Here is a 23,843-nt window from a genome sequence, read left to right on the forward strand (position 1 = left end):
AAGAAACTTATCTACATACTAATGTCTTCAACATTTGCTTGCTTGGTGCCTTTAACCATTCACACTACATATTTGATGGTTCTCATTTTTAATATACTTGGCGCCAATATATATATATATATATATAGCGTAGCACTAAGAATTGTTTAGAAACGGAATGACTTTTTCAAGACGTCTAACTTTAACTAAATTACTCCATAGGGGGTCAGGATAATCCTATAATGAATTGTTTTCTTATGTTATATGTAACATCGTAGAAAAATATCACAAATGAAAGGATGCAGAAAATCATATCCTAAATGAAATAAAAATAATCAAATGAACTTGTGAAGTTCTCAGGTTGAAAATTTTAAATAAGTCTAGTTGAAGAAGATTTAATCAAACCTTGTTGTTTTGTTGTTTGTAAGCTTCTTATTCCGAACCAGGGTGGTTAAGAAAAATATATTAAAAACAATGACCTTGTACTGGATAGTCAATAAGACAGCGACCGAGAACCTTCCCCCATTCTAAATGTTATATATATATAAGCAATTATTGTTTATATACATATGTACATAACATATTATAATATATACTTATTATACCTATATCATATATAATAATATTGTTATGACATAAGTATAACGTTATATACATATAATTATATGTTGATGCACATAACATATTCATATATATAATTGCATATAAACTACATATTGTATAATGTAATAATATATACAATATTATATATTATTATATATATATAGTATGTTTTTCCTTGTACTTGTTCAGTTGTTGTGCATGTTTGTTTACTATGAAAGCAGATGATCGATGAGCGCTAGTGCTTATACGCATAACTTTTAATTTAAGTAATTCATTAGTGTCGATTTCCATAACTGTTAAGTAGTTGAGAAGGTTTTTAATGTAAGAGCAATCAACGTTTGCATACTCCACTGGAAAAATGGTAGAACGAACTCTTCTAAGTTTTTCAGTTGGTTTGATTTAAATATATGATATATAATAAACAGTTAAGGTAAATGCATGTACTTGTTATCTTTAATTAAATAACTAAAATCGCTTGCAGTTATTTCGAGCAGATTAGGATTTCTAGGAGCTAGTGGCTTTCAATAAAAGGGAGACCAAAATAAATTTTAAAAATTAGTGAAAAGCAAGGTAGGGATCACCGAGCTAGTGATAATGTGCCATGTCGACTATATAATGACTGCTTAGTAGCCGTTTGACATTAACAAATTAGACTCAACCAACATTATAACCATTAGAAGAAAAAGAGATATTTCTCATTGATTCATTAGTGCAACCAAATAAATTAAAGAAGAAGCCCTTTGAAACCCAATGACAAAGGAAGTGGGGAACTACACTTTAAATATGAAGTTTTAAGTTTCCTTTCAGCCACCAAATTCTTTAGTTCGAATCGGTACTAAAATATTGCATATTTGCCTGCATTTGAAATTGCCGGTCCCCCAGGATGAATACCAACATGCTCTCAGTTGCCTGGAAATTGCTGTTGCCAACTTCAGGATTGTATTCATTCTAACTCTTAATCTGGCTTTTGTGTTTGTCCATGTACGGTTCACTTTCATCTAAGAAAAGGAGAGATTATTTTTTGCTGACCTAACATAATTGATTCGAACATGCTTGGGTTCTCTATTAGGTACGTAGGCCCCTAGTCGTGACTGCATTGGCAAAATGCCAACGGAACACAAACTGTCATCAGCGGAGCCCATAGTTGCAGACTACAAATGAAGGTCGAGTCCTCCCTTTTTTTGGTCTAAAAGGTCTAAGACTGGTTTATGGTGTCTGGGGTTGATGCCCCGTTATGTTTCAACTTGGAGAAATGGACTCACATGAACATGGTTGATCAGTTCCGTGATTGGGTTGTCTCCTCTTGAGAACTGAGTCGGCGAGAGTTTGGCGGAGAACAAACTTTCTGATGAGGACAGCGCATAAGCTGCATAATACAAAGAAATTTTAGTTGTTAGATACGGAGCTACATATACAAGAACCTACTCTTAAAAGTAGTAGAAGCAAAGTTATTAATTTTTTAATCTGTTCATTCATATTAACCCAAGTTGACGACAGTATCATTATATTCAGATCCAAGTTGCAACTTATGACTCTAGCAACGTAAATTAATGCATTCTACAAGGTTTATTAGTTCAAACCTCAGGTCGAACGGTGGTTATTTTGGTTTGTGAGAACATGATTCAATGAGCTACGAAGCAGGTTGAAGGAATGTGAGTTAAACAAAGTTCTGCACCTTCTATGAGGTTAACGGGCACCTTACAACTACAGTATGTGGAAGGAAACCTACCCCTAAACTTGGATGGTGGGTGTTGATCAAGGTTTCGAGAAGGCTTGGATGTTGAGGTGATTTGCAGCAAAATGGTAAATAGGGATGCACCGTTTTTATTGATAAGGGAGTGGATGTGGAAGATGGCTATCGTCCCAACCTTCTTCTTTTGCGAGGGAAGGGAATCTTGATACAGGTGCTGATCAAGATGCGAACATTTGTGCGACGGAAGAACTGGTGGATTTGTCTATTAATCTAAACGATGTGTAACGGATTCCAGTATCTGTGGTTTCATGTCTTAGTAAATCTACATCTTTGGATCCTTTTTATGGTATGGATTGTTATGGTCGCAAGGGGATTAGCTTTATGTTGGGATGGAGTGGAGGATCTTTGCCCTCCTAGTTACTCACTGGGGTTTGGGGATGAGTTGAAGGCTTAGGACGTTGAAGGCATTGAAGGAGGACAAGGGCAGGGGTTCGTCGAGGTTTTTGTTGTGTATTAGAGTGGGACATGCGAAATTTGGGATGAATATGAGCTTGTACCAAGGAAGACCTCGAAGGAAGAGGTGTTGGGTGTTGGGGGAGATTTCTAGCAAGAAATTGAACATGGGTTACAGATCTGATTAATACATTTGAGAAGGGATTGCAAGTGTTAGATGAGGAAAATGTAGGGGTTCTTCGAATAGTTCCTCAGCTGATGATGAAGGAGCTCATAGTAGTTCATCGTCCTCCAATGGTTTTAATGTTCAGTGCAAGGAAAATCTGGACAAGTATCAAAGTGAAAGATTGAACAAACTAACAAATGTTCATTTCTGTGTCATGAATTACAGACTGAATTTAGCGCCACTTCATGCATACTCTGACCTTCTGAGCCAACGCCACATGTACATTGGTTATGCTTGTCCAAAACTAATGAAGAGAGGTAGGTTCATTTCTCTAGGCAGATATGGCGTCCTCAATATAGGAGGAAAGAACATATAGGACCCTGCACATGGTCCTGGTTCAACAAATCACACTTGAATAAAAGATGAAAGTACATTCCTAACAAATCATCAAAATGACTACCCAAAATAGGCCTACTTTTGAAACATTATTCTACGCTTTCATAGGGACAATTGTAGCGTCAGTTTGCTTGCTGCTAACGGTCTACTCAATCTCCTTCACAACTTGCTACCTAAACAAACAAATTCTACGCTTGGAGGGATGCAAAGGGAGAAGCAGTTTACTGGTTTGCAATGATGTACTGAATCTCTTCTGCAACATCCTTCATCGATGGTCGGTCCTGCCTTCTCTCCTCAAGGCAACCCATTGCAAGAGAGCACAAGGCCTTCATCGACTCCAAACTTCTTGGTGAAGCTCCCCATCTCAACTCTTCATCCACTACTTCCGTAACATTCCCTACATTCACCCTGTGTTGAACATACACAAACAAGTTTACTTCCCTTGGATCTCTCTGATAGTCTATGACCTTCTTAGATGTCAAGAGCTCAAGTAGAACCACACCAAAGCTGTACACATCACTCTTGTCTGTTAGCTGGTAGTTCCTATAGTACTCAGGATCCAAATAACCAATTGTACCCTGTACACATGTTGATACGTGCGTCTGCTCAGGATCAATCAGCCTAGATAGCCCGAAATCAGAGACCTTGGCATTGCATTTATCGTCAAGAAGAATGTTGCTTGATTTGACGTCGCGGTGATAGATCGGGGGCATTGCCGAGGAATGAAGGTAAGCAAGGCCTTCTGCAGTTTGATGAGCAATCTTGAGTCTTTGATGCCAATTGAGGAAGCCATATCGATCAGTGTAGATGTGTTCATGTAGAGTTCCATTGGGAATGAACTCATAGACCATGACCGGTAGCTCTAACTCAACACAGCAGCCTAGCAGGCGGACAAGGCTTCTGTGGTTGACCTGTGAGAGGATGCTCACCTCATTCAGTACCTGGTCTGTGCCCTTGGTGTTATCAACCTTGGCAATCTTGACAGCAATTGGAGTTCCATTTTCAAGAAAGCCTTTGTAGACTGCTCCAAAACCGCCTTGGCCAAGAAGCCGGTCTTTGGAGAAAGAGTTTGTGGCCTTCATCATATCTCTTCCACTGAAGAGCTTGGCAGATCTCCCCCCGCTGTTGGCTGACAGAATCTCTTCTCTCTCTTTTGTTAGCCTCTCATGTGCCTCCTTGGCCAGCATTCGCCTTCTATATAACAGGGAGCCGATAAACATCAAAGAAAGTGCCAAAGCAGATGTAAACCCTGTCGATGAAAAAATCTCTGTAATTAAATTTGTCATTTCTAGTGCACGAACAGAAACAGTGGAGGCTTCAAGTAACAACAATGTTTGTAAATTTCGCTCGAATTATATCAATTTTATGAGCAGGTTTACAGAATTACTTTAATTTGTGGACCCTAATCACCTAATCTCCTAGACCATCTTGCCATTAGTAACGTTATTATCCTCAGGAAGAAGCCAAACAGAATCATATAAATGTTCATACCAAGTAAATTTCAGAGATAGTGTTATGAAATCAGGCTAAATGGGCCCGTTCAAATCCAGTTGATTGCAAATCGATTCACTTTATCAGTCTATACAGGGGAGCCACATGTCGTAAACCATTCATTTTCTTAGATATTTTGAAAATTTTCTTTTTTCAAAATTTTTCTATATAATTTTTACTTGCTCTTTTGCTAAAAATGTTGGGATAATTTTAGCAAATCAAAGCCCTTGAACCTTGTGAGACATTTATATACTGTTAGGATACTTCGTTAGAAATGTTAGGATACTTTTAGCAAAACAGAGTCCTTGAATCTTGTGATACTTTTATTTTATATCACTATTCAGAGATGTCAATAATGCTGGATTTGTTTAAAATCAAACCCATCGATCATGTTTTTGACTAAAATGATCTTTCTGTATATGATGTATTGAATTTACACTGCCTTGTTTTTAGTTCAGAAAATCTTCCAACCTGGGAAGTCTTTGTCAACTGGAATAATTGGCCAAATTGCACACCTGGAGGGCCTATTTGGTTGGAGAAATAAGTTTCAAGTAGAAAACCATTTTTGTAATGTGAGAAGAGTCTTACAAATCAAACATGTTTTAATTGGTAGCTTCTGACAACTCTCAAAGAGATTTCATGGGATATACTTGACGGAATTCAAGTTTCGTTTCATCAGACACATTTAAGTATACAGACAACATATATCGTAGACGGCATTATTGTGCTATAAAAAATGATACCCAAAAATATATTGAGAAGAATTGCGCCGTTATACCTGCTACAGGGGCGATGTACCATATTTTGTGACATCTCCACCATTTCCGACACTCTTGGACAACTGCAATGCAGAGAAACAGGTGAAAACTTTGTTTACGGAAAGCAAGGGAAGCATAATGATCTTCAGTTAGTCCAACAAGTTAGAAAACAAATTATCAAGAGAATCACCCATACACATTGTTTTGTGTGTGTGTGTGTATATATATATATATATATACACAAATATGTATGTTTTTACGTGTATGAGTTAGAAATATTGCTCCTGACCCATTTGTCATGCCTCATGTTATGTTATTTTGTTAAATTTAAATGAATACATGACTTTATCAAGGTTTATTTGGCGGAAAATATGCATTAAATCAGTTATATTGGATACTTGATACACATAGTAGAAACAGAGGCCCTGTGGGGCCTAACTTGTGGCTTCTTTGATACTTGCGAGAAATGAAGGCCTAACTTAAACTTCTCTTTGGAAGCTCTTTATGATTCCCCTTAAAATTTTGGACAAACAAACATCACAAGCAACAAGTTCTTTTGCTTTGCTACGTTTATATGGTTCAGCAAGAAAAAGCCCAAAACTTCCAAATAAACTAAAGGGGTGTTTGATGAAACTAGAATTGTGAAATTCTAGGATTAAAATTCTCATTTTTTATGAAATCAGGATTGCATTGTCAAAGAATTTTGTTTTCGCAATTATAGGTTCATTCCTGAATCAAATTCCAGAATTGTGATTCTATTCTACGGGGTGGAATTATGGAGCAAAAATTTTAGATTTTTTTTTATATCTCTTTAAGGGACAAAACATAAATGTTTAAATTCATGAATTTTAGAATTTTAATTATTGTACTGTCAAATATGTCATTTTTCAATTCTCAAATCAAAATTCTGAACAATCAATGATAGAGGGAAATTCAAACTCCAACTCTCATTTCAATTTAACTCTGGAGTGAAAATTTTGTTTCTAGAATTTTAGTTATAAAATCAAAATTTAAAGTTTTCAAGCGTCCCCTAAATGTATTATTTAGTAATTATGCAACTAACCGTTGGAAAGTTCACATTTTCAACCTCATATGTATCTAAAAAACGGGAAGTCAAAGAACATAAATCGAGCTCACCCTTTCTGCACGTCCCTTCCATCGGCTTCCACTGAAAACCAGCGTTGCATATACAGCGCCTCGTCCCATTGCCTGCAGCAATAGGATCCATCGTGCATGTTGAGTTGGGCACCGCCACCGAGCAGTCCGCCTGGTTCCGGCACTCCAATTCCGGTGGGGATCTCCATTGAACCTCCACTCCTTCCTGCCACTCCTGTATCGGCAACGCCATGTTCAGGTTGACGTAGCTCTTGTATGCTGTACAAACCTGTAAGAGTATATTGTATGGTAATTGGGCTCGCACGGCGCCAGTGCGTGTGCAGCAAATGCTCCAACTCCGGCAGGTTGCCACCTCCTGCGGTCCCTTCTTCAGATAGGTCCAGCAACTGCTGGAACTGGAGCTCTGATTGGAGCAGTCGTATACTTCTATCTTGGTCATTTCAGCGGTGCAATTCAGCAGGAAGATCGTGTTATTTGCTGTGAAATTGAACGGCAAACTTTGGTTCAGCTTAATGCCACTGTAGATGAAATCGGACGTCCGGCACGAATTTCCCATGAGTTCCGCCGGTTGAAGGATGAATGTTTGTGACAGGGGATCGATGCTTGTTATGGGATAGTCCGCCCCTCCTTCGCTTCTCAAGAACAGAGCTCCAGCGGATGTGTTGCAGAAAACCGAGTAACTGGGGTCGCCGCATCCTGGTGATGTGCTGAGCGGGTAGGGAACGGAGAACGAGCCGCAATTTCCACACTGTTTTCCGGCAGAACAGATTAAGAGATGGAGGATGGTAAGCCAGAAGATTGAAATTCCGAAGGACGGCAAGCAACGTATCGAAGCACGACCAACTTCCATGGTGATCGTGCTGCAGCAGTATTGGATAAGCATATAAACTTACTCTTAACTCTATACCGTAGTTATAGATATATATAAAAAAATTGAATGGTAACTCTAGTTATTTAGACTTACACATTTTTTTCTTATTTTTTTAACTATTTATTTGTTTTAGATGGACGGCTTTGGTTAAAGGGATAAGTGACTCTACATAACTAAAGTCATCGTTCACTCATATTATATATATATATATTATCTTCTTTGAATGTTTCAAGTTTTTATGTTTCATAAATTTATAATAGTTTTGATATAGAGTCTATAGATCACATTCATTGTGTAAACGGTAGAAAAGCAAGTGGATTTGAAAAGTCTATTTTAAAGTTAAGTTAGTGAAATGTAAGACCTTAAGTAAGTCATGTTGATCGCGACCTGAAATCAACTTAAGTCTTGTTGTTGTGTGAACTTTCTCATTTGGTTGTCCTCCTAAACCTTGGTCTTCAAACTCCTCTCATTATAAAAGGAACAAGCCAAAAACAAGGTGCTCATGCTAAAACGTCAAAGGAAAAAAATTGAGAGAACTTTTAATTAGTTGATCGCATTTAGTATATGATGTGTCATAAACAGTTAAGTCAAACTGGATCTACTTGTGTTAATTAACAAAAACATTTACAATTACTTTGGGCAGATAAGAATTTATAGGAGGTATACATGTGCAAGAGCTACAATCGACATTAAGGTAGTGTTTGAATGTGTGGTATTGCCAGATTTCGGCCATGAATGAAGGATGCCAAGAAATGGGGCCTTGCCTTGCCTGGGAGCTGTCACAAATCAACTTCAGGATCGCATCTAACTCTTAGTCATCTGGCTTTTATATCTTTCTTCTTCTTTCTGAATTTAAGCTTTACCTACAAATCCACTTATCTAAATGGATATTTTCCAAACAAAAAACACGAAGATGTGAAACAGTAGAAATCTCGTAGATTCTAAAGTTGAATGAGTTAAAACTAATGTAAGAGAGGATTAATTATAAGTTCTATGGATTACATCCGCACATTAAATTTGACCTTCAAAGTTAATTTAATGCAACCAACCCTCCATAATGAAATTGAGTTTAATTCGGTCACTTCCTTCATTCGATGCCGTGGGCGATCAAGAACGAGTGGTTTTATTACTAACTAAACATTGACGCAGACACGGTTGAGTTCTCCTGTTGGAATGGCTCGTTTCACATGGCCACTGGGTCCGCAAAGTGCCAGCGGAACACGGACTTTGCAATCACGACAGCCGATTAGAAGTCGCAGATTACAAATTAAGAATCTTTTAATTGTTGCCAGGCAAGTAGGCTCATTGTTAATGTGGCATCACAAATGGACATGGATCCACTTAAAAGCAGTAAAGGATATGTGCTTGTTGGCACCCAGCCACCCTGGGCTCAACGCCACTTAATTGTATTTCTGTAACACCCCAACCTCACACAGACCCATCTGAATGATTGCAACCCGCTCCCAAACAATTTTGATTCTAATCCAAAAAAAAAGTTAAAGAACCAAAACAACTAATCACTTAACAATTTTTTCTATAAGTCCTCCAAAATTCTTCACAATCTTATATACATGATTAAACTTTTCAAATGAGGCCTTATTATCCAAACCACTGAAGGCACATGCGTCTGGGCGTGTGAAAGCCTAGGTTCCAATGCTGAACTGGTTCTGATACTACTGTAAATCTACTATTTCACCAAGCTTGGACTTGGGCTCTTAATTTAACGAATCTCAACTTACCCTTTAACAATTCCAGTTTCAGCCGCAAAAAAGATATGAACCATAACAACCAATCACTTAACAACCCCTTTATAGGTTCCTCAAAATTTTTCACAATCTAAGATGTAGAATTAATCTTTCCAAAGTGGGGGTTTACCATTTCACTTGTTTGTTTCACTGGGGATCTCAAATCCATAGTGATTTGAGAACACTAGGATCTAAAGTCTATCGATTTAAAAGTTAGACACAACCACCCCAAAAAAAAAAAAAGACAATATGAATTTAAATCCACGATTTTTTTTTTTTATATGTAACGTGGATTTAAGATTCACGTTACTAAGATCCGATCTTATAATATACACCTTTTCTTGCAACAAGATCTATCAACCACTACCTTCGTTGGTCGCGGTTTTAGATTTGGCCCTTACCATTTTTTTGTTTTTTAAATGTTACGTTAACGTGGGAGAATGGGAGACTAGCTAAGACCTGGGTGTACGTAATCTAGTCAGATTTTTTTGTCTGGTCAGATATTTGTCTCTTTGGTGCTCGGATCTTGGACAAACTCAAACTTGATGTGGATTTAATTAATAAATTAGCTCATTGCGGAGACTAATTTGAGTATTAATTTTGGTGTGGATCCACGTACGTATGAATGCGCCGAATTTATAAGTTGATTTGAAGCATAGAAGCCTTCCGTATTCACATATTGTACGAATGTACACACTTCTTGTTTTCTTTTATTACTAGTTTTGATTTGTTCTTTTTTCACAATTCTTAAATGTAAAATATTGGTTCCTTTGAAAATAAAAATTTGACTTAATTTGATCCAATATCTTCAATCCCTTTGCTACTTGCAAACTGAAGGTTCGGTTCCAATGAAGAAAAGTTTAGTATGTTTTTGGATGAACAAGTGATTAACAACGATGTTGGAAAGAAGCCTGAAGGTCAAAGGTTCCTGGCTGCATCGGAAAATGTGAGTCATAAAATTAATCTAAAATTAATAGAAACAAAGTTATTTTCTTTAGCTTTTCTTTCATGAATTGATGAATAAGTTAGGCGCACGTACGAATGCGCCGATCCACTTAAACCGTTGCATATAACTTTCCATCAGGTGTGTTAATCAAGTCAATTTTTACATGCAACTACTTCTTTTGGGGCTAACCAGATTTTCCATGTAGGCCAAAACTGTAAGACGACATCAGATGGAATGTGGAATGTGGAGTAGGAACGATGTATGACCTAGTGGATGTAAAGAAATGATATCATGAATGTGAAATATTATCAAACACCATGTTTGGTCTCTAGTTGTTAAACATCACTACCAAGGGTGGAGACAAATTTTTCTAGACAGGGGCCGAATTAAAGTTTTTAAATTTTGACAATGACCAAAATATCATTTTTCAAAATTTTTATATAGAACAATTGAAATTTAATAAATTTTACATATAATTTTTTTTTTAAATTGAAGTGGGGCCATGGCCTAAGCGCGCCCTCCCTGCCTTGGCTCTTCCCCTGATCACCACAATATTGAAAAGAACAATGAATGAACAAAATGTGCTCCCCTATAAGCTACCAATATTGTACATCATCCACTAGAGGACCTTGGCCTCATTCATGTCATTAATTATCTCCGTGAGAGGACAAAATGGTTTGCATTTGGGTCCAATTCGGCCTTCATCAAACTCTACTTAATTAGGGTTTAAGTAGTTAGAGTTTGTTTGACAATCATAACAACTGTTATCATTGCATGAACTTATCTAAAAAATTAGAGTACATTTATAAAACAATCTGGTTAAGGTAGATTCGTAGAACAATTTTGAAAAATCTACACCATTTTTTAGGACAAATTCATGAAACAATAATAACTTGTTACAGTTTAAGGATAGCTTGGTGACAATAACATGTTATTGTCCTATTAATTTGCTTTTATAGTGTTTCATGAATCTACCTCATTTTTTGGGTAGATTCGTGGGACAATAACAGTGTGTCGTCAAACTGCCCCTTAAAATCTTTGCTCGAAAGAACACAAAATTAGAGATGTAAATGGTTCAAATTCAAAATCATGAATGAGCTGCATGATTCCTAACATCTAGAGTTACCATTTACTCATTCAATATATATATATATATATATATATATATATATATATATATATTAGCATTTCAACAGTACAACATTTTTGCAAAATCATATCCCAGTACCTTTCATAGAAGCAACAAAGCTTGCAAAGGAATAATCGTGCGAAGCTCTTAAAATGAATAAACTCATATATTTCTTTGCATATTTAATTTGTTCGACATTAAATCAATTCCTTCACCAAATTAAGCTCATCCGAGGATCTACATACTTGAGCCAAAATTTAGGTCCGTACTTGTTATGTCCCCTTGATATCTCGACTGCAAATTAAAAAGAAAGTATAAACAAAATAATAATCAAAGCACAAGATTGATCAAGCTAACAAAGCTTCCTTTCTGTGATGCGGATTCGAGATTGGAACCAATGCCAGGCCCAAGCATCTTCAGATACCCCTGGTTCTCCGCTACACGGGCATTGCTTCTGCCTGTGCAAAACTTAATGAGGAGAGGTAAGCTGCTCTTTGCAAAGATGGCATTCTCCATATGGGATGGAAGAGCATAGTGAACCCAACACAACGTTCTGAATCCACAAGTCACACTTGAATAAAATATGAAAGCACATTGCTAACAAGATTATGAACATGACTACCCAGAAACATGAACTACTTTGAAAACCCAATTCTAAGGCTACCATCAGCATGTTTGCTGCTAACGATCTACTCACTCTCCTCCACAACTTCTTTCTACTTGGACTTATGTCTCTATGGATGCAGCAAGGGTAGCATTTTGCTCGCTTATAATGATGTACTGAATCTCCTCTGCTACTTCCCTCATCGATGGTCTGTCTTGCTTTCTCTCCTCAAGGCAACCCATTGCCAGAGACAGAAACGCCTTCATCGTCTCCAAACTGCTTGATGAAGATCCCCATTTTAACTTCTCATCCACTACTTCCAAGAACTTCCCTTCATCCACTCTGTGTTGAACGTACACAAATAAGTTTACTTCCTTTGGATCTCTGTGATAGTCTATGACGTTCTTGGATGTCAAGAGCTCAAGCAGAACCACACCAAAGCTATACACATCACTCTTGTCTGTCAGCTGGTAGTTTCTATAGTACTCAGGATCTAAGTACCCAATTGTACCTTGTACACATGTCGATACATGTGTCTGCTCGGGCTCGATCAGCCTAGATAGCCCGAAATCCGAGACCTTGGCATTGCATTTATCATCGAGAAGAATGTTGCTTGATTTGACGTCGCGGTGATAGATCGGAGGCATTGCTGAGGAATGAAGGTAGGCAAGGCCCTCTGCAGTTTGATGAGCAATGGACAGTCTTTGGCGCCAACTGAGGAAGCCATATCTATCAGTGTGGATGTGTTCATAAAGATTTCCATTGGAGATAAACTCATAGACCATGACCGGCTGTTCTAGCTCAACACAGCAGCCTAGCAGGCGGACAAGGCTTCTGTGGTTCACCTGTGATAGGATGCTCACTTCATTCAATACCTGGTCGGTGCCCTTAGTGCTATCAACCTTGGCGATCTTGACAGCAATTGGGGTGCCATCTTCAAGAAAGCCCTTGTAGACTTCTCCAAAACCGCCTTGGCCGAGAAGCCGATCCTTAGAGAAAGAGTTTGTGGCCTTCTTCATTTCTCTTCCACTGAAGAGCTTGGAAGATCTCCCACCGCTGTTGGCTGACAGAATCTGTTCTCTCTCTTTTCTTAGCATCTCAAGTGCTTCCTTGGCTAACTTTTTCCTTGTATGTAACCGGAAGGCGATGAACACCAAGGAAAGCGCTATTGTAGTTGTTAAGCCTGTCCAATGCATCATGAAAGAAGATTTCAGTAATAAAAAAAAAAAAGATCATTTCTACTGGAATCTTCAAGCAACAACAACATTCCCATATTTTTGCTCAATTATGTCAACTTTATGTGCAGGTGCAGAGACCAGTTTGTGGGTCCTAAATAACTTCTCCTAGAACATCCCGTTATTCTAAACGTGGTAATGCTCAGTAATGCCAAAGATTGATTCTAGAAATTAAACAATCATGTGAATACCCACACAAGAGAAACTGCCTGCAACTACACTTTCATGAAGCATATTATGGACTTTCTGAGCTTCTGATTTATTGACTTTCCACTATGTATGTAAGTTTCTGTCTTGTCATTTTCAGAACAGCATGATTTTGATGGCAGAAGGAGATGGCTAACTATGGTTGCCAATGCCCAGGGAGATGAATGAAGACCAGTGGAAGTATCTACTACTTATGTGAAATGCTATATGTTCAAACAGACTATTGGCTCTAAAAAATGAGAACGCGAAAGCCTTCAGAGTTTGTAGTCGAAGAACTTTTTCGATCTGTAATAAAAATCTTACAACAGAAACCGAAAAGAGACGCATTTCTAAAACAAGCATTCGGGGGCATTTGATAACCCTCAAAAAGATTTCACGGTCTACTGAGAGGTTGAAGCATCATTTCATCATACATATTCAAATAAAAAAAGAAAAAAAGTGAAATCCTTTCATTCTGTAAAGGCCAGAAAAATAAATTGGATACAGTGGATACAGTCACATAAACACACAAAAACATGCTGTCCAACAGTCCATGTATGTTATAATTAACGGGATTACTGTACAAAAAATTGAAACTCAAAGAAATCTTTCTGCCTGTAATTAAGAAGAGTACTTTCGTCGCTTTACCTGTTACAAGAGCGATATACCCTGCTTTATGACATCTCCACCCTTTCCGACACACTATGGTGACTGCAACACAGGGAAAAATGAAAGTAAAAACTTTATGACGGGAAAGAAATAAGCAGGGAAGCTTACAGACCATCAGATAGTGAGAAAAATATCAAGCGATCATCAAATAACCTGTGTGTGGTTCGTGCATCCTGACCCGGCCACTGGTGAGGCCCATGTATTATTTTGTTCAATTAATTAAACAAATGGATGTCTTTATCATGTTTTATTCTGTGAAAAAGAACATTAATCAGTCACTTAGGATACTTGATACAGAGACGAAAACTGGCGGACAGGAGGAGCCTATCTGGTGGCGCCTTCGAAATTTACAAGAAATAAAATTACATTTATTGTAAACCTTTCCTTGGAAACTTACAGATCCTCTTAAAATTTTGGAAAATTCACAACCTACATTCGTTGCAAGAAAAAGCTCAGAACTTTTCACTGAACAAAATCGTAAGATTGTGTTTTACAGTTGGAAGCATATTGATAAGGAAAAATTGAAATCAACAGGCTACCGGATGTCGTCAGATGCTTAATGTCTAAAACCTAACAACTAAAAGCACCATTAATTTAAAACTCCATTAAATCACCTTAAATCTAATAGTCTTTTCACGACTGATATTTTTGTCTCCTCCAGTTTGCCCTTACATGGGACGGCTTCCTTTTCAAATACAAGGGCATCTTAGTCATTTCGGTCTCAAATTTCCACCACCCTTGTTCGGGGCGAACATACAACAATTTCCGAAACGAGCTACCCTCTATTTTTCTGTTATTTTTCACATCTAAACATTGAACGTAAGGATAAAGGATAGTGGAATAAAGAGAGAAAGCCGATAAAATGGGAATATATAACAAATTTGAGAATAAGAGGTCCCCTAAATACAAAAACAAAGAGAGAGAAAAGAAATGTGGGAGAGAGGTATAGTAGTCGAGGGCCAATAAGAGAAAATCTTCTCTTGTTTTAGGACTAGTTTTTCCCACCTCTTCTCTCTGTCCCCACATTTATTTCGATCTCTTCCTTTCTACTTCTCTATTTCCACCTACTCCGAGAGAGAGCAATGATGGTAGAAGACGACTCTAAGAAAGAGGGGGACAAAGAAAATTGAATTAGAATGGAACGGCATGAAACGGTCAGCATACACAAATATGTCTGAAGACTTAACATATATATCTTTGTCGGCATACAACATAATATACGAGTATATCATAGATATTATTTGTATAATCTTCTCTATATTTTGGTACCAAAACAAGCAATAGTTGTCGAGTTCTGCACCAACTTGTGGATGCAGTTGTGTTAGTTTCTCAATCTATCAATCTATTTCTCATTTCAAAGTATTAAAGCTTGCAGATATTGATTATAACCTCACGTCCGAAGAAAGAAAAATTAAAGAACACAAATGGAGCTCACCCTTTATGCACGTCCCAGTCTTCGGATCCCACTGTAGACCACCGTTGCATTTACAGCGCCTTGTTCCATTGCCTGCGCTCTGATCCTTCAAGCATGTTGAGTTGGGCACCGCCTCCGAGCAGTCCGTCTGGTTCTGGCACTCTAATTCAGGCGGGGATGCCCATTGCACCTGCACTCCTTCCTGCCACTCTTGTACAGGCAACTTATCGTCCAGGTTCACGAAGCTCCTGTATGCCGTACAACTCCTGGCGATTATATTGTATGATAATACGGTGCCTCCCACTCTGGCGGTGCAGCAAATGTTCCAACTCCGGCAGCTTGCCATCTCCGGCGGCGCCTGGTTCAGATAGGTCCAGCAACTGCTTCCGTTGGAGCTCTGAGTGGAGCAGTCGTATATTTCTCTTCTCATAAACTGAGCGGAGCAATTCAGCATGAAGACCGTGTTACCCGTTGTGAAATTGAACGGCAGACTATGGTTCAGCTTAACGCCCTCGTAGACGAAATCGGTCGTTCGGCACGAATTTCCGATCAGTCTTGCCGGTTGAATGATGAATGTCTGCGACTGGGGATCGATGCTTGAAATGGGATATTCTGTCCCGTTTATGCTTTTCAAGAACAGAGCACCAGCGGATGTGTTGCAGAAGACCGGGTACTTGGGATCGCCGCATCCTGGTGATGTGCTGAGGGGGTAGGCAACGGCGGTCGAGCCGCAATTTCCGCACTGTTTTCCTGCGGAACAGCTTAAAAGGAGGAGGATGGTGAGGCAGAAGATTGAAACTCCGGTGGACGGTAAGTGAATCAGAGAGGCATGACCAACTTCCATGGCGGTGGCGTCCGGTCGGCACTCAAAGTTTCAAACTCTAGTCAGTTTATGCTATCGCAGCCAGCTCTCTCATCGCAGCTGTGACTATTTCCGGGGGAATGTTACCGATAACTTTCTCCCAGGCAGAGAGAAACGAACGTTTTGGTATCCTTTTTATAGATATTTAAGAGAACAAATTGCTATCAACTTTTTAATTAACTTGATTTAATATGCGATGTGCAAGAATAAGTTAAGATAAATGCATCTGCTTGTCTTAATTAACTAACCATACTTTTGGCATATTAGAATTTCTAGGAGATTTGTTGTATATTGCAAGAGCCACCAGCTACTTTGAACAAAGGGAAGGCCAAAATAAATGTTAATAATAAAAAATTAGGTTGGGGGGATCACCAAGTATCATTAATTTACTGATGAGTGATTGATGACTCTTCCATAAAACTGCCCCATAATTACTATGACCTCAGGATGAAAGTAATATTTATCGTTTTTTCATTATCATAACGAATTATTATAACCAAATGCGAGAAAGTTTCGGTTGAAACTCAGTTGTAAAGGAGAGTGCAAAATGAATAATTATGTCCACCCTTTAAAAAAAAAAGGGTGGTAGTTTGGCAGCATGGACTCTATTATTTCTCAAAGAAAAGGGAGATTCGTAAAACAATAGTTTAGTGTCTCATGAACCTTTCAAACAGATTCAGGGAACAATCACAAAGTATCTATGCTGCCAAAGGATCTCTTATTCTTTCGATTACCAACTAAACTCTTTTATTTAAATTAATGTTAAAGATCATGTGCCTGAATTGCGTTTCTGCAGTCATCGGATTTCAGCCATGTAAAATGCCAACAATTGCTGAACGTATGTCCCAAACTTCAGGATTACTATATTCCAAACTCTTAAGTGCATCTCTTCTTTGAAAAACAAACTTTAGATCATAGAAGCCCATTTCTCGATGGGTTTAATTAAGCTAATCTAAGAGACGATTATACTGTTTATGGATCGAGTTCGCGCAATAAATTTGACGAAACATACCTTCCAAGTTCATTTTTAAAACGGAAACCAATATTTTTTGGCAGTTAAATTGCATCCAACGGAAATCACAGTTTAAGCGTCCGGTCGAGTTCTCTAATTGGATAGATTCGCAGAGTGCCAGCCAGACAGACGTTGGAACCAGGACTGCCCAACTGCAGACAATTTTTAATTGTTCAACCCGAAGCTGAGTTTGGAGGCCACAATAAATAGCCACAGGTCCACTTGAAGGCGGATAGATGCCTTGGTAGGTGAATTAAAGATGTCTTGGGGGTTCATGTATCTCATTTCTTCTCATCCGGTTTCGGCACTATTCATTTGAAAATTAAGTTGCGTGCGGAGACTTGCTAAGGCCCCGTTTTACTTATAATCTGGTCACGCCGATCTCTATCTCCTTCCTGCTCTGAGTTTAACTGCATTAAGAAAACAACCTTCCCTATCAAGCCCCCAAAACCAGATCCTCTGCATTATGGTATATCCTTCAAGTCAAGTGTCGTACTTGTGGGTGTCTGTTCTGTGTGTTCATCTGAGAGAGAGAATACAAGAGATCTGTGCGACTGTAGACGTAGGAGATTATTGCTCTGAACCACATAAATCGTTGTCTTCTTTTTTGTTGCTTCTAACCTTTTCTTGAGAGTGCGAGAAGAGAGTTTATTGTGTTTTGTTCCTAACATATCCTTTATATGGCACTTGTTATTGTTTGAAGTTTCCTGAATGAGATTCAAACCTGAAACTCCTTAAATTTTTGCCGTCCCACCCAATTAAGTTGACCATCGGGGTGATGCTTTAATGCTGTTGGAGACGGCCATTTAATTATGTCTGCATGACAAAGATGTGCTGATTTCTTGCTACCGATCGATGGGCACTCATTCCACCGGTTGTTGGATGATTGCAGAAATCCAATAATGTGAGGCTGTGGCTGCACTGTACGCTTCTTTAAAGCTGTTCCTAGACATATTTGAACTGTTTTTCTAGAAAATGAACGCTATTCATAGAACCATTTGGACTGCTTTTTTGGCATTAAAACGAGAACTTCTTACCATTGAGAAATTGGGAAGGCTGGGTGCACAGTTAGCAAACTGATGCCCAGTTTAGAAGGAAGTCTGTGAATCCAATGGCTACATATTTCTTACCACAAACTGAGAGCTCCTTTAAAATGAAAAAAAAAAAAAAAAATCACTCATGAAAGCAATTACAAGGCTAAAGGGCAGGGGTTTTGAAAATATTTTAGGATGTCATTCTCGGTTTTTTGTTATAGTGCTTGTAAATCCGTATGACAAAATCTAATAAAAAATAGAAGGCATTTATTTAACTGTCGATTTGAGATCCCCTCCCATTTCAATTCTTTTTTGCACGACCCACTGTTTATACAAACTGTGGATTTCTATATGATGGAGAATAGTTGATCGAACGCTAGCATTCAATAAAGAAAAGAAGGAAAGTTTGGTAATTTGATAAAAAAATGTTTTCTATACTCTTTTTTATTTTTTTCGTTTTCATTTTTGTTTTTACAAAAAGTTTTTTCAATCATTAACCATAGTAACTTATAGCGCATATAATCAGGTCCGCCTTGAAACCGTTTCTTAAATTTTTATTCTTGTAAAATCTGTCACGTCCATGTGTATATGATTTTGATGCGGAAAACACTATAAATTTATATTTATATTTATATATGTATATGAAAACGAAAGTTTTAGTATCTATACAAACGTTTAGTAATCAATGACTTTTTTATCAATTATGATTTTGTCTAAGATGACTTTCACATACAGTTCCCACGTACCCGAGATATCTACCCAATTAATTTTTTAAAAGAAAGTATAAGGATGAAAGAATTGGTCCTTTTATATCTGTGCGTTTGGGGAATTCCAATTTGCCAGATGCTGGATATTACCAGATGGCTTTAAAAAATCAAAATCCTTAAACGAGCATAGTTTGTGCTAAAAGTGTCACGAACGATTGGTGCACTATAAATTGTTGCCAATGCTTCCTTCAAAACTGTTTTTGACAATCGGATATCAGCAACTTATATATATACATATATATAGTGAATTAACTTTGAAAGATATCTTTGTCAAATAGCTCATCAAAACTCTCTCGTTTTCTTTTTCTTTTAGCTTAACATAGGCACCTTTTTTTCGTCGGGCTTTGTGCCTCGTCTTGTACAGGAAAATGTACATTTTGTCATTCTTCTGACTACGGCTGGATGATTGTGTCGCTCCGTCTTCTCATTCTCTCCTCACACCTCTTATTTTGTTTTACTGTATTGTATTGTATATTTTGTCTTTTTGTATATTTTGTCTTTTTGCTTCTGTTTTACTTTTGTTAGTGTAATTTGGGACTTCTTATCCCCAAATTTTAATATAGCTCTAATTTTCTCCCTCTTGATGGGTAGAATACTCCACCCATTTTCGCCGCTGAAACCTGGCACCACAACAATGGCAAGAGGACTCCGGTGAAGCTCCGGCAGTCCAGTTGATGAGGTGCCAGGAGTTTCCACTCATCTATAGCACCATTCCTCGATGCCAGCAGGCCCGCCAGGCCTCCATCGGGATGGCTGAGTCTCGGCGTCGAGGAATGGCGCTGGCGGCCGCCAGTTTTGGTAAAGGAAGTTGGGAAGAGAGGGAGGAGTTAGGGAAGGGACTGCAGAGTGAGGGAGAGAGAGAGGGAGAGAGAGAGGATAGGATAGGAGGGGGAGAGCGCCGAAAAATATATAAAAAAATGGGCAGTGTGATCAGCTGGCCATTTGATAAATAAATGATGGGGAAAACAACAAATAGATAGCAATAAAGATCGGACCGCTCCGGTCAGGTGTGTATTGGACAAATAAATGTCATAAACCATGGCTGCATGATTTATTTCTCAAATGGACGGCTAATCAAAGCCGTTCGATCTAAATCAGACGGCTCTCACGCTGTCCATTTGTTTATTTATTTATTTATTTTCTCACATGCACTCATCTTCCGTTACTCCCTTCCTCCCTCTCTCAATTCCCCCATCCTTCCAACTTTATTTACCAACGCTAGTGGCCACCAGTGCTATTCATAACACTGGTGGGCTCGTTGGGGGCTCTCCAACCATCTTATCTTAACCAAGGAAGAAAAAGAGAGGGTTGTAGAAGGAAGAGTGGCGGCCGCCAATGCCATTCCCCCTTAAGATTGGACACTAGGTCGGGCCACCTCTGAGTACTTGGTATCCCATTCGACTTGGGCCTAGAAAAAATGAACCCAATCCGGCCCAACTCATTATCGGGTTAGCCCGATAAACATGATTCGGGTTAGATAATTTATTTTTTAAATATATATATATATATATTAACTAAAAGTTTAGTTACAAAAAGTTGGAAACACATCGGCGTCAACTAAAACAGAGCACGGAGGTCAGTTTAGCAACAGTTACATGGAGGCAAAAATCAATAAAGTGGGGTGAAGTTATACGTCGGGCCACTAACATGAGACCGTGTAAGTATAACGGTATACGTTATAACGGTATAAGCGTTATAAGCGCCTGAGAAATAACAATGATATTAAACCAACAAACCTCTGTAATAAAGGCAAAACTGGAATTAATACAAATTCATGTATAAATGAATTTATTTATAATATATATATACATACGAATCAAGAAAATAACAAAAAAAAAAAGTAAGTGATTGGATCGACCTACTGCTCAATTTTTTGGTATTGGTCTTATGAACCAGCCTTATATGTTGGCTTTGAAGTGTGAATAAAAATTTGATAATGTTTTGTTGTTCAGATAACCTTTTGCAAAAGATTCAACATACGTAAGCCCTTGAAGGCACGACGGATGTTACTTAAGTTCTAGAGTATTAGGCTGACACAAGGTTTTTTCTTGGATTAGTTTTTATTTTTGTTCTTTAATTATGGTACATAATTATTGATGTAAAAAATTGTACAAACAAACTGATCACGTCCCTTTGCATAACTTTCTTTTTGTATAGAGGTATATGAATATATGAAGAAATTAATATATAACATTACAGGAGCAAACGTAATTTAAAGTAAATTTAACTGAAAGTTTTACAACAAGACGCTCATCAACATTTAATGACAGCCAAAACATTACTAAATTTGAAAAACTTTCTTCCATCTAATTTAAAATTTTAAACTGACGCTCCTCGGTTTTAGCTCAACAGCTGCTCTAAGTGCAAAGATTGTTCAATTTAAACTCTTAAAACCAAATGAGTGAGTTTAAACAACTCGAGTTCTTACAACTAGAACTCGACTTGTTTAACACTTCGAGCATACATTTGAACTCAAGCTTGACTCGTTTATAAATGAGTCGAGTTTTAAGTTCAAGTCGAGCTCGAGCTGTCTTGGCTCATTGTGCAGCATTATACACATATATACATACATACATGTATAGCATATTTGAATCTCTATAAATACATACATACATTTATTTATTTATACATACATATAGCCAAATTACTACTGAAAAAGAAAGCAGAAAGCACTCTGTTCACCTAAAGTCCTAAGTAATAGAAGGGTTCAATTTTAGGGTCATTAAGACAAAGAAACTATTCTGTTGGTATAATTTAATAAGTAATTAATGATTGCACAGCCACAGGTTGATTAGAGAAAAAGATTGTGATAAGTTAAAATAATCATTTTCACTGGAAAAAAAAATGAATGAAATACTTTTTAGGCGATTTTTGAAATCGATTGCGACTTTCCATTTGCACTAGCTTTACTGGCAAGTAACTTTCCATCAATATGTGAAGTCTCAACTTCAACATGCAATTAAGTCTTTGGGGCCTGCTTAACAAGAATTTCCATGTAGGCCAAAACTGTATTACGATATCAGTTGAAATGTGCATCAAAGAATAGGAAAGATCTTTGACATAGTGGACAGCAGAAATGAACTTGAGAATGTGAAACATATATTATCAGAGAACAACTTTCATCTTTGGTAGCTAAATATCAGCATAATGAATGAAAATGTATGTGATTTCCTAACTACCAACGTCGCACATCTTCCTTTTAACTGAACTAGTCCTCAATTCATGCCTTTGTTTGCTTGAAAGGTCACCAAATTAATGATGTAAATGGTTCGAACTTGGGTCGGATTGGTCAGCCTTTATTGAATACTACTTAATTAGATTATACACAAATTTAGTGATGTAAATGGTTTTAAGTCAGGCCGGGTATCAAATTTTACTTAATAAGTATTGTCTATAACGAGATGTAAATTTGAATGCTTGTTTCCCTAAACTTGGATCGATCCTATGCAATCCACTCTTATATTGCTACAAGATTGAAAGTTGGATTTGGCCATGAAACTACATAACATAATCTGGTTGGTAATTAGATCTGAATGATTTTGTTTTTTTTTTTCATCAGGTACCACCAAATGCAGCCGAATTTGCATTATTTGGCCAAAGTCCATGCAGGCTCTACCCTGGCTCAGCTCCTAGAGGGCTCGATCCATGGTCCAACAATGGAAAGACCCAGAAGAAGTGTAGGTTGTGGTTCCACATGGAAGCTAAATCTGAAACAGACAATGGTTCTGAACACGCATTTCCCATTTCAACAAGGTTGTCGCGTTCAAGAACTTGTCGATTTTCCTTTTCATATACTACAGATTGATCTGCAGCCCATTCGCACCCATAACCACCCAATTGAAAATGGAACCATATCTGACCTTGCTTCTCAATATAGTTGGCGACGTTGATGGCAACTTCTGTCTTCTTGTGGAAAAGTTTTCAGCCTGGAATGAGTTGTTCTACTCAGATATTCATTTCTCCTTGCAGTTCCACGTTCGATGCTGCAAACTCATCTGCTCCTTGACTTCTTTGCTCAGCCGTGCCCGTGACTCTATTTCCCAGACCTTTCGGCCGGAACAGATAGATCGACCATGCAAAGAGCTGAGCAGACATGACCTTTTATTATGGTTGGACGACATCCGAGACCAAGCTTCTTTGCGATCCCGATAACCAAAAAGAAAGGGAAGAAAAGTACTTGATCCATTGCTAGTCCTTTCACATTGACGTCCCCAAAACAAAGCGTTGCTTTCCACAATGATAAAGGCAATAATAAGTAACGCTGATGTCGACAATGAGATAAGATACAAAAACGTACAGCGTCGCCGAATTGGAGTTCCATCCACAAGTCCAAAAGGGGCTGAACTGAAGTCTTAGGCGCAGAAGGACCCCCATAGACTTTCAAACCTCAACATGCATCTAGAGATCTGCCAAATTTTAACTTAGAAATTAGCACCATCGAAGCTCAAAGCTATTTTTCTTGTTACTATTTTACTTGGGAAAACCTTTCAGGGCCCAGGCCGAAAGACCTTGCTTGGGGTGTAAAACTCTTAACGGCTACTCTTTTTTTCGTATTTTACTTCAAAAAACCGCCTCAGGTTGAAAGATTTTGTCGCTTGCTTTGGGTGTAAAACTCTAACGGCTATTCCTGGCTCTCTCACATCCATTCCTCGTTCTCTTGGTCTCGGCCTATGTCCGCTTTCGCAAGGAGCAGGTGGCACTAGTCACAGTTGAC

At 38.1% G+C, this 23,843-nt stretch overlaps 2 protein-coding genes across 2 annotated transcripts; both read right to left on the reverse strand.

The window, feature by feature from the left end:
* Positions 1-3,369: 3,369 nt before the first annotated feature.
* On the reverse strand, positions 3,370-7,505 carry LOC116260367 (wall-associated receptor kinase-like 20). The gene is made up of 3 exons (XM_031638705.1): positions 6,677-7,505; positions 5,560-5,622; positions 3,370-4,539 (listed from the first exon to the last, which is right to left on the reverse strand). Exons 1-3 carry the CDS (start codon positions 7,503-7,505, stop codon positions 3,512-3,514), a joined length of 1,920 nt encoding a protein of 639 aa, XP_031494565.1. The 3' UTR covers positions 3,370-3,511.
* Positions 7,506-11,493: 3,988 nt separating this feature from the next.
* LOC116246361 (wall-associated receptor kinase-like 20) lies at positions 11,494-16,416 on the reverse strand. Its single transcript, XM_031618212.2, has 3 exons — positions 15,476-16,416; positions 14,020-14,082; positions 11,494-13,133 (listed from the first exon to the last, which is right to left on the reverse strand). Exons 1-3 carry the CDS (start codon positions 16,296-16,298, stop codon positions 12,073-12,075), a joined length of 1,947 nt encoding a protein of 648 aa, XP_031474072.1. The 5' UTR covers positions 16,299-16,416; the 3' UTR covers positions 11,494-12,072.
* Positions 16,417-23,843: the final 7,427 nt, after the last annotated feature.

Source organism: Nymphaea colorata, chromosome 1, assembly GCF_008831285.2.
Source record: "Nymphaea colorata isolate Beijing-Zhang1983 chromosome 1, ASM883128v2, whole genome shotgun sequence".
NCBI lineage: Eukaryota > Viridiplantae > Streptophyta > Magnoliopsida > Nymphaeales > Nymphaeaceae > Nymphaea > Nymphaea colorata.

Excerpts from the sequence above, each read along its gene's own strand:
- LOC116246361 (XM_031618212.2), bottom strand. The coding sequence starts at position 16,298 with ATGGAAGTTGGTCATGCCTCTCTGATTCACTTACCGTCCACCGGAGTT. Across the intron at positions 14,083-15,475 it reads GACTGGGACGTGCATAAAGG|TCACCATAGTGTGTCGGAAA; the intron begins GTGAGCTCCATT and ends CCTGTGTTGCAG. Across the intron at positions 13,134-14,019 it reads GTATATCGCTCTTGTAACAG|GCTTAACAACTACAATAGCG; the intron begins GTAAAGCGACGA and ends TGCATTGGACAG.
- LOC116260367 (XM_031638705.1), bottom strand. The coding sequence starts at position 7,505 with ATGGAAGTTGGTCGTGCTTCGATACGTTGCTTGCCGTCCTTCGGAATT. Across the intron at positions 5,623-6,676 it reads GGAAGGGACGTGCAGAAAGG|TTGTCCAAGAGTGTCGGAAA; the intron begins GTGAGCTCGATT and ends TCTGCATTGCAG. Across the intron at positions 4,540-5,559 it reads GTACATCGCCCCTGTAGCAG|GGTTTACATCTGCTTTGGCA; the intron begins GTATAACGGCGC and ends TTTCATCGACAG.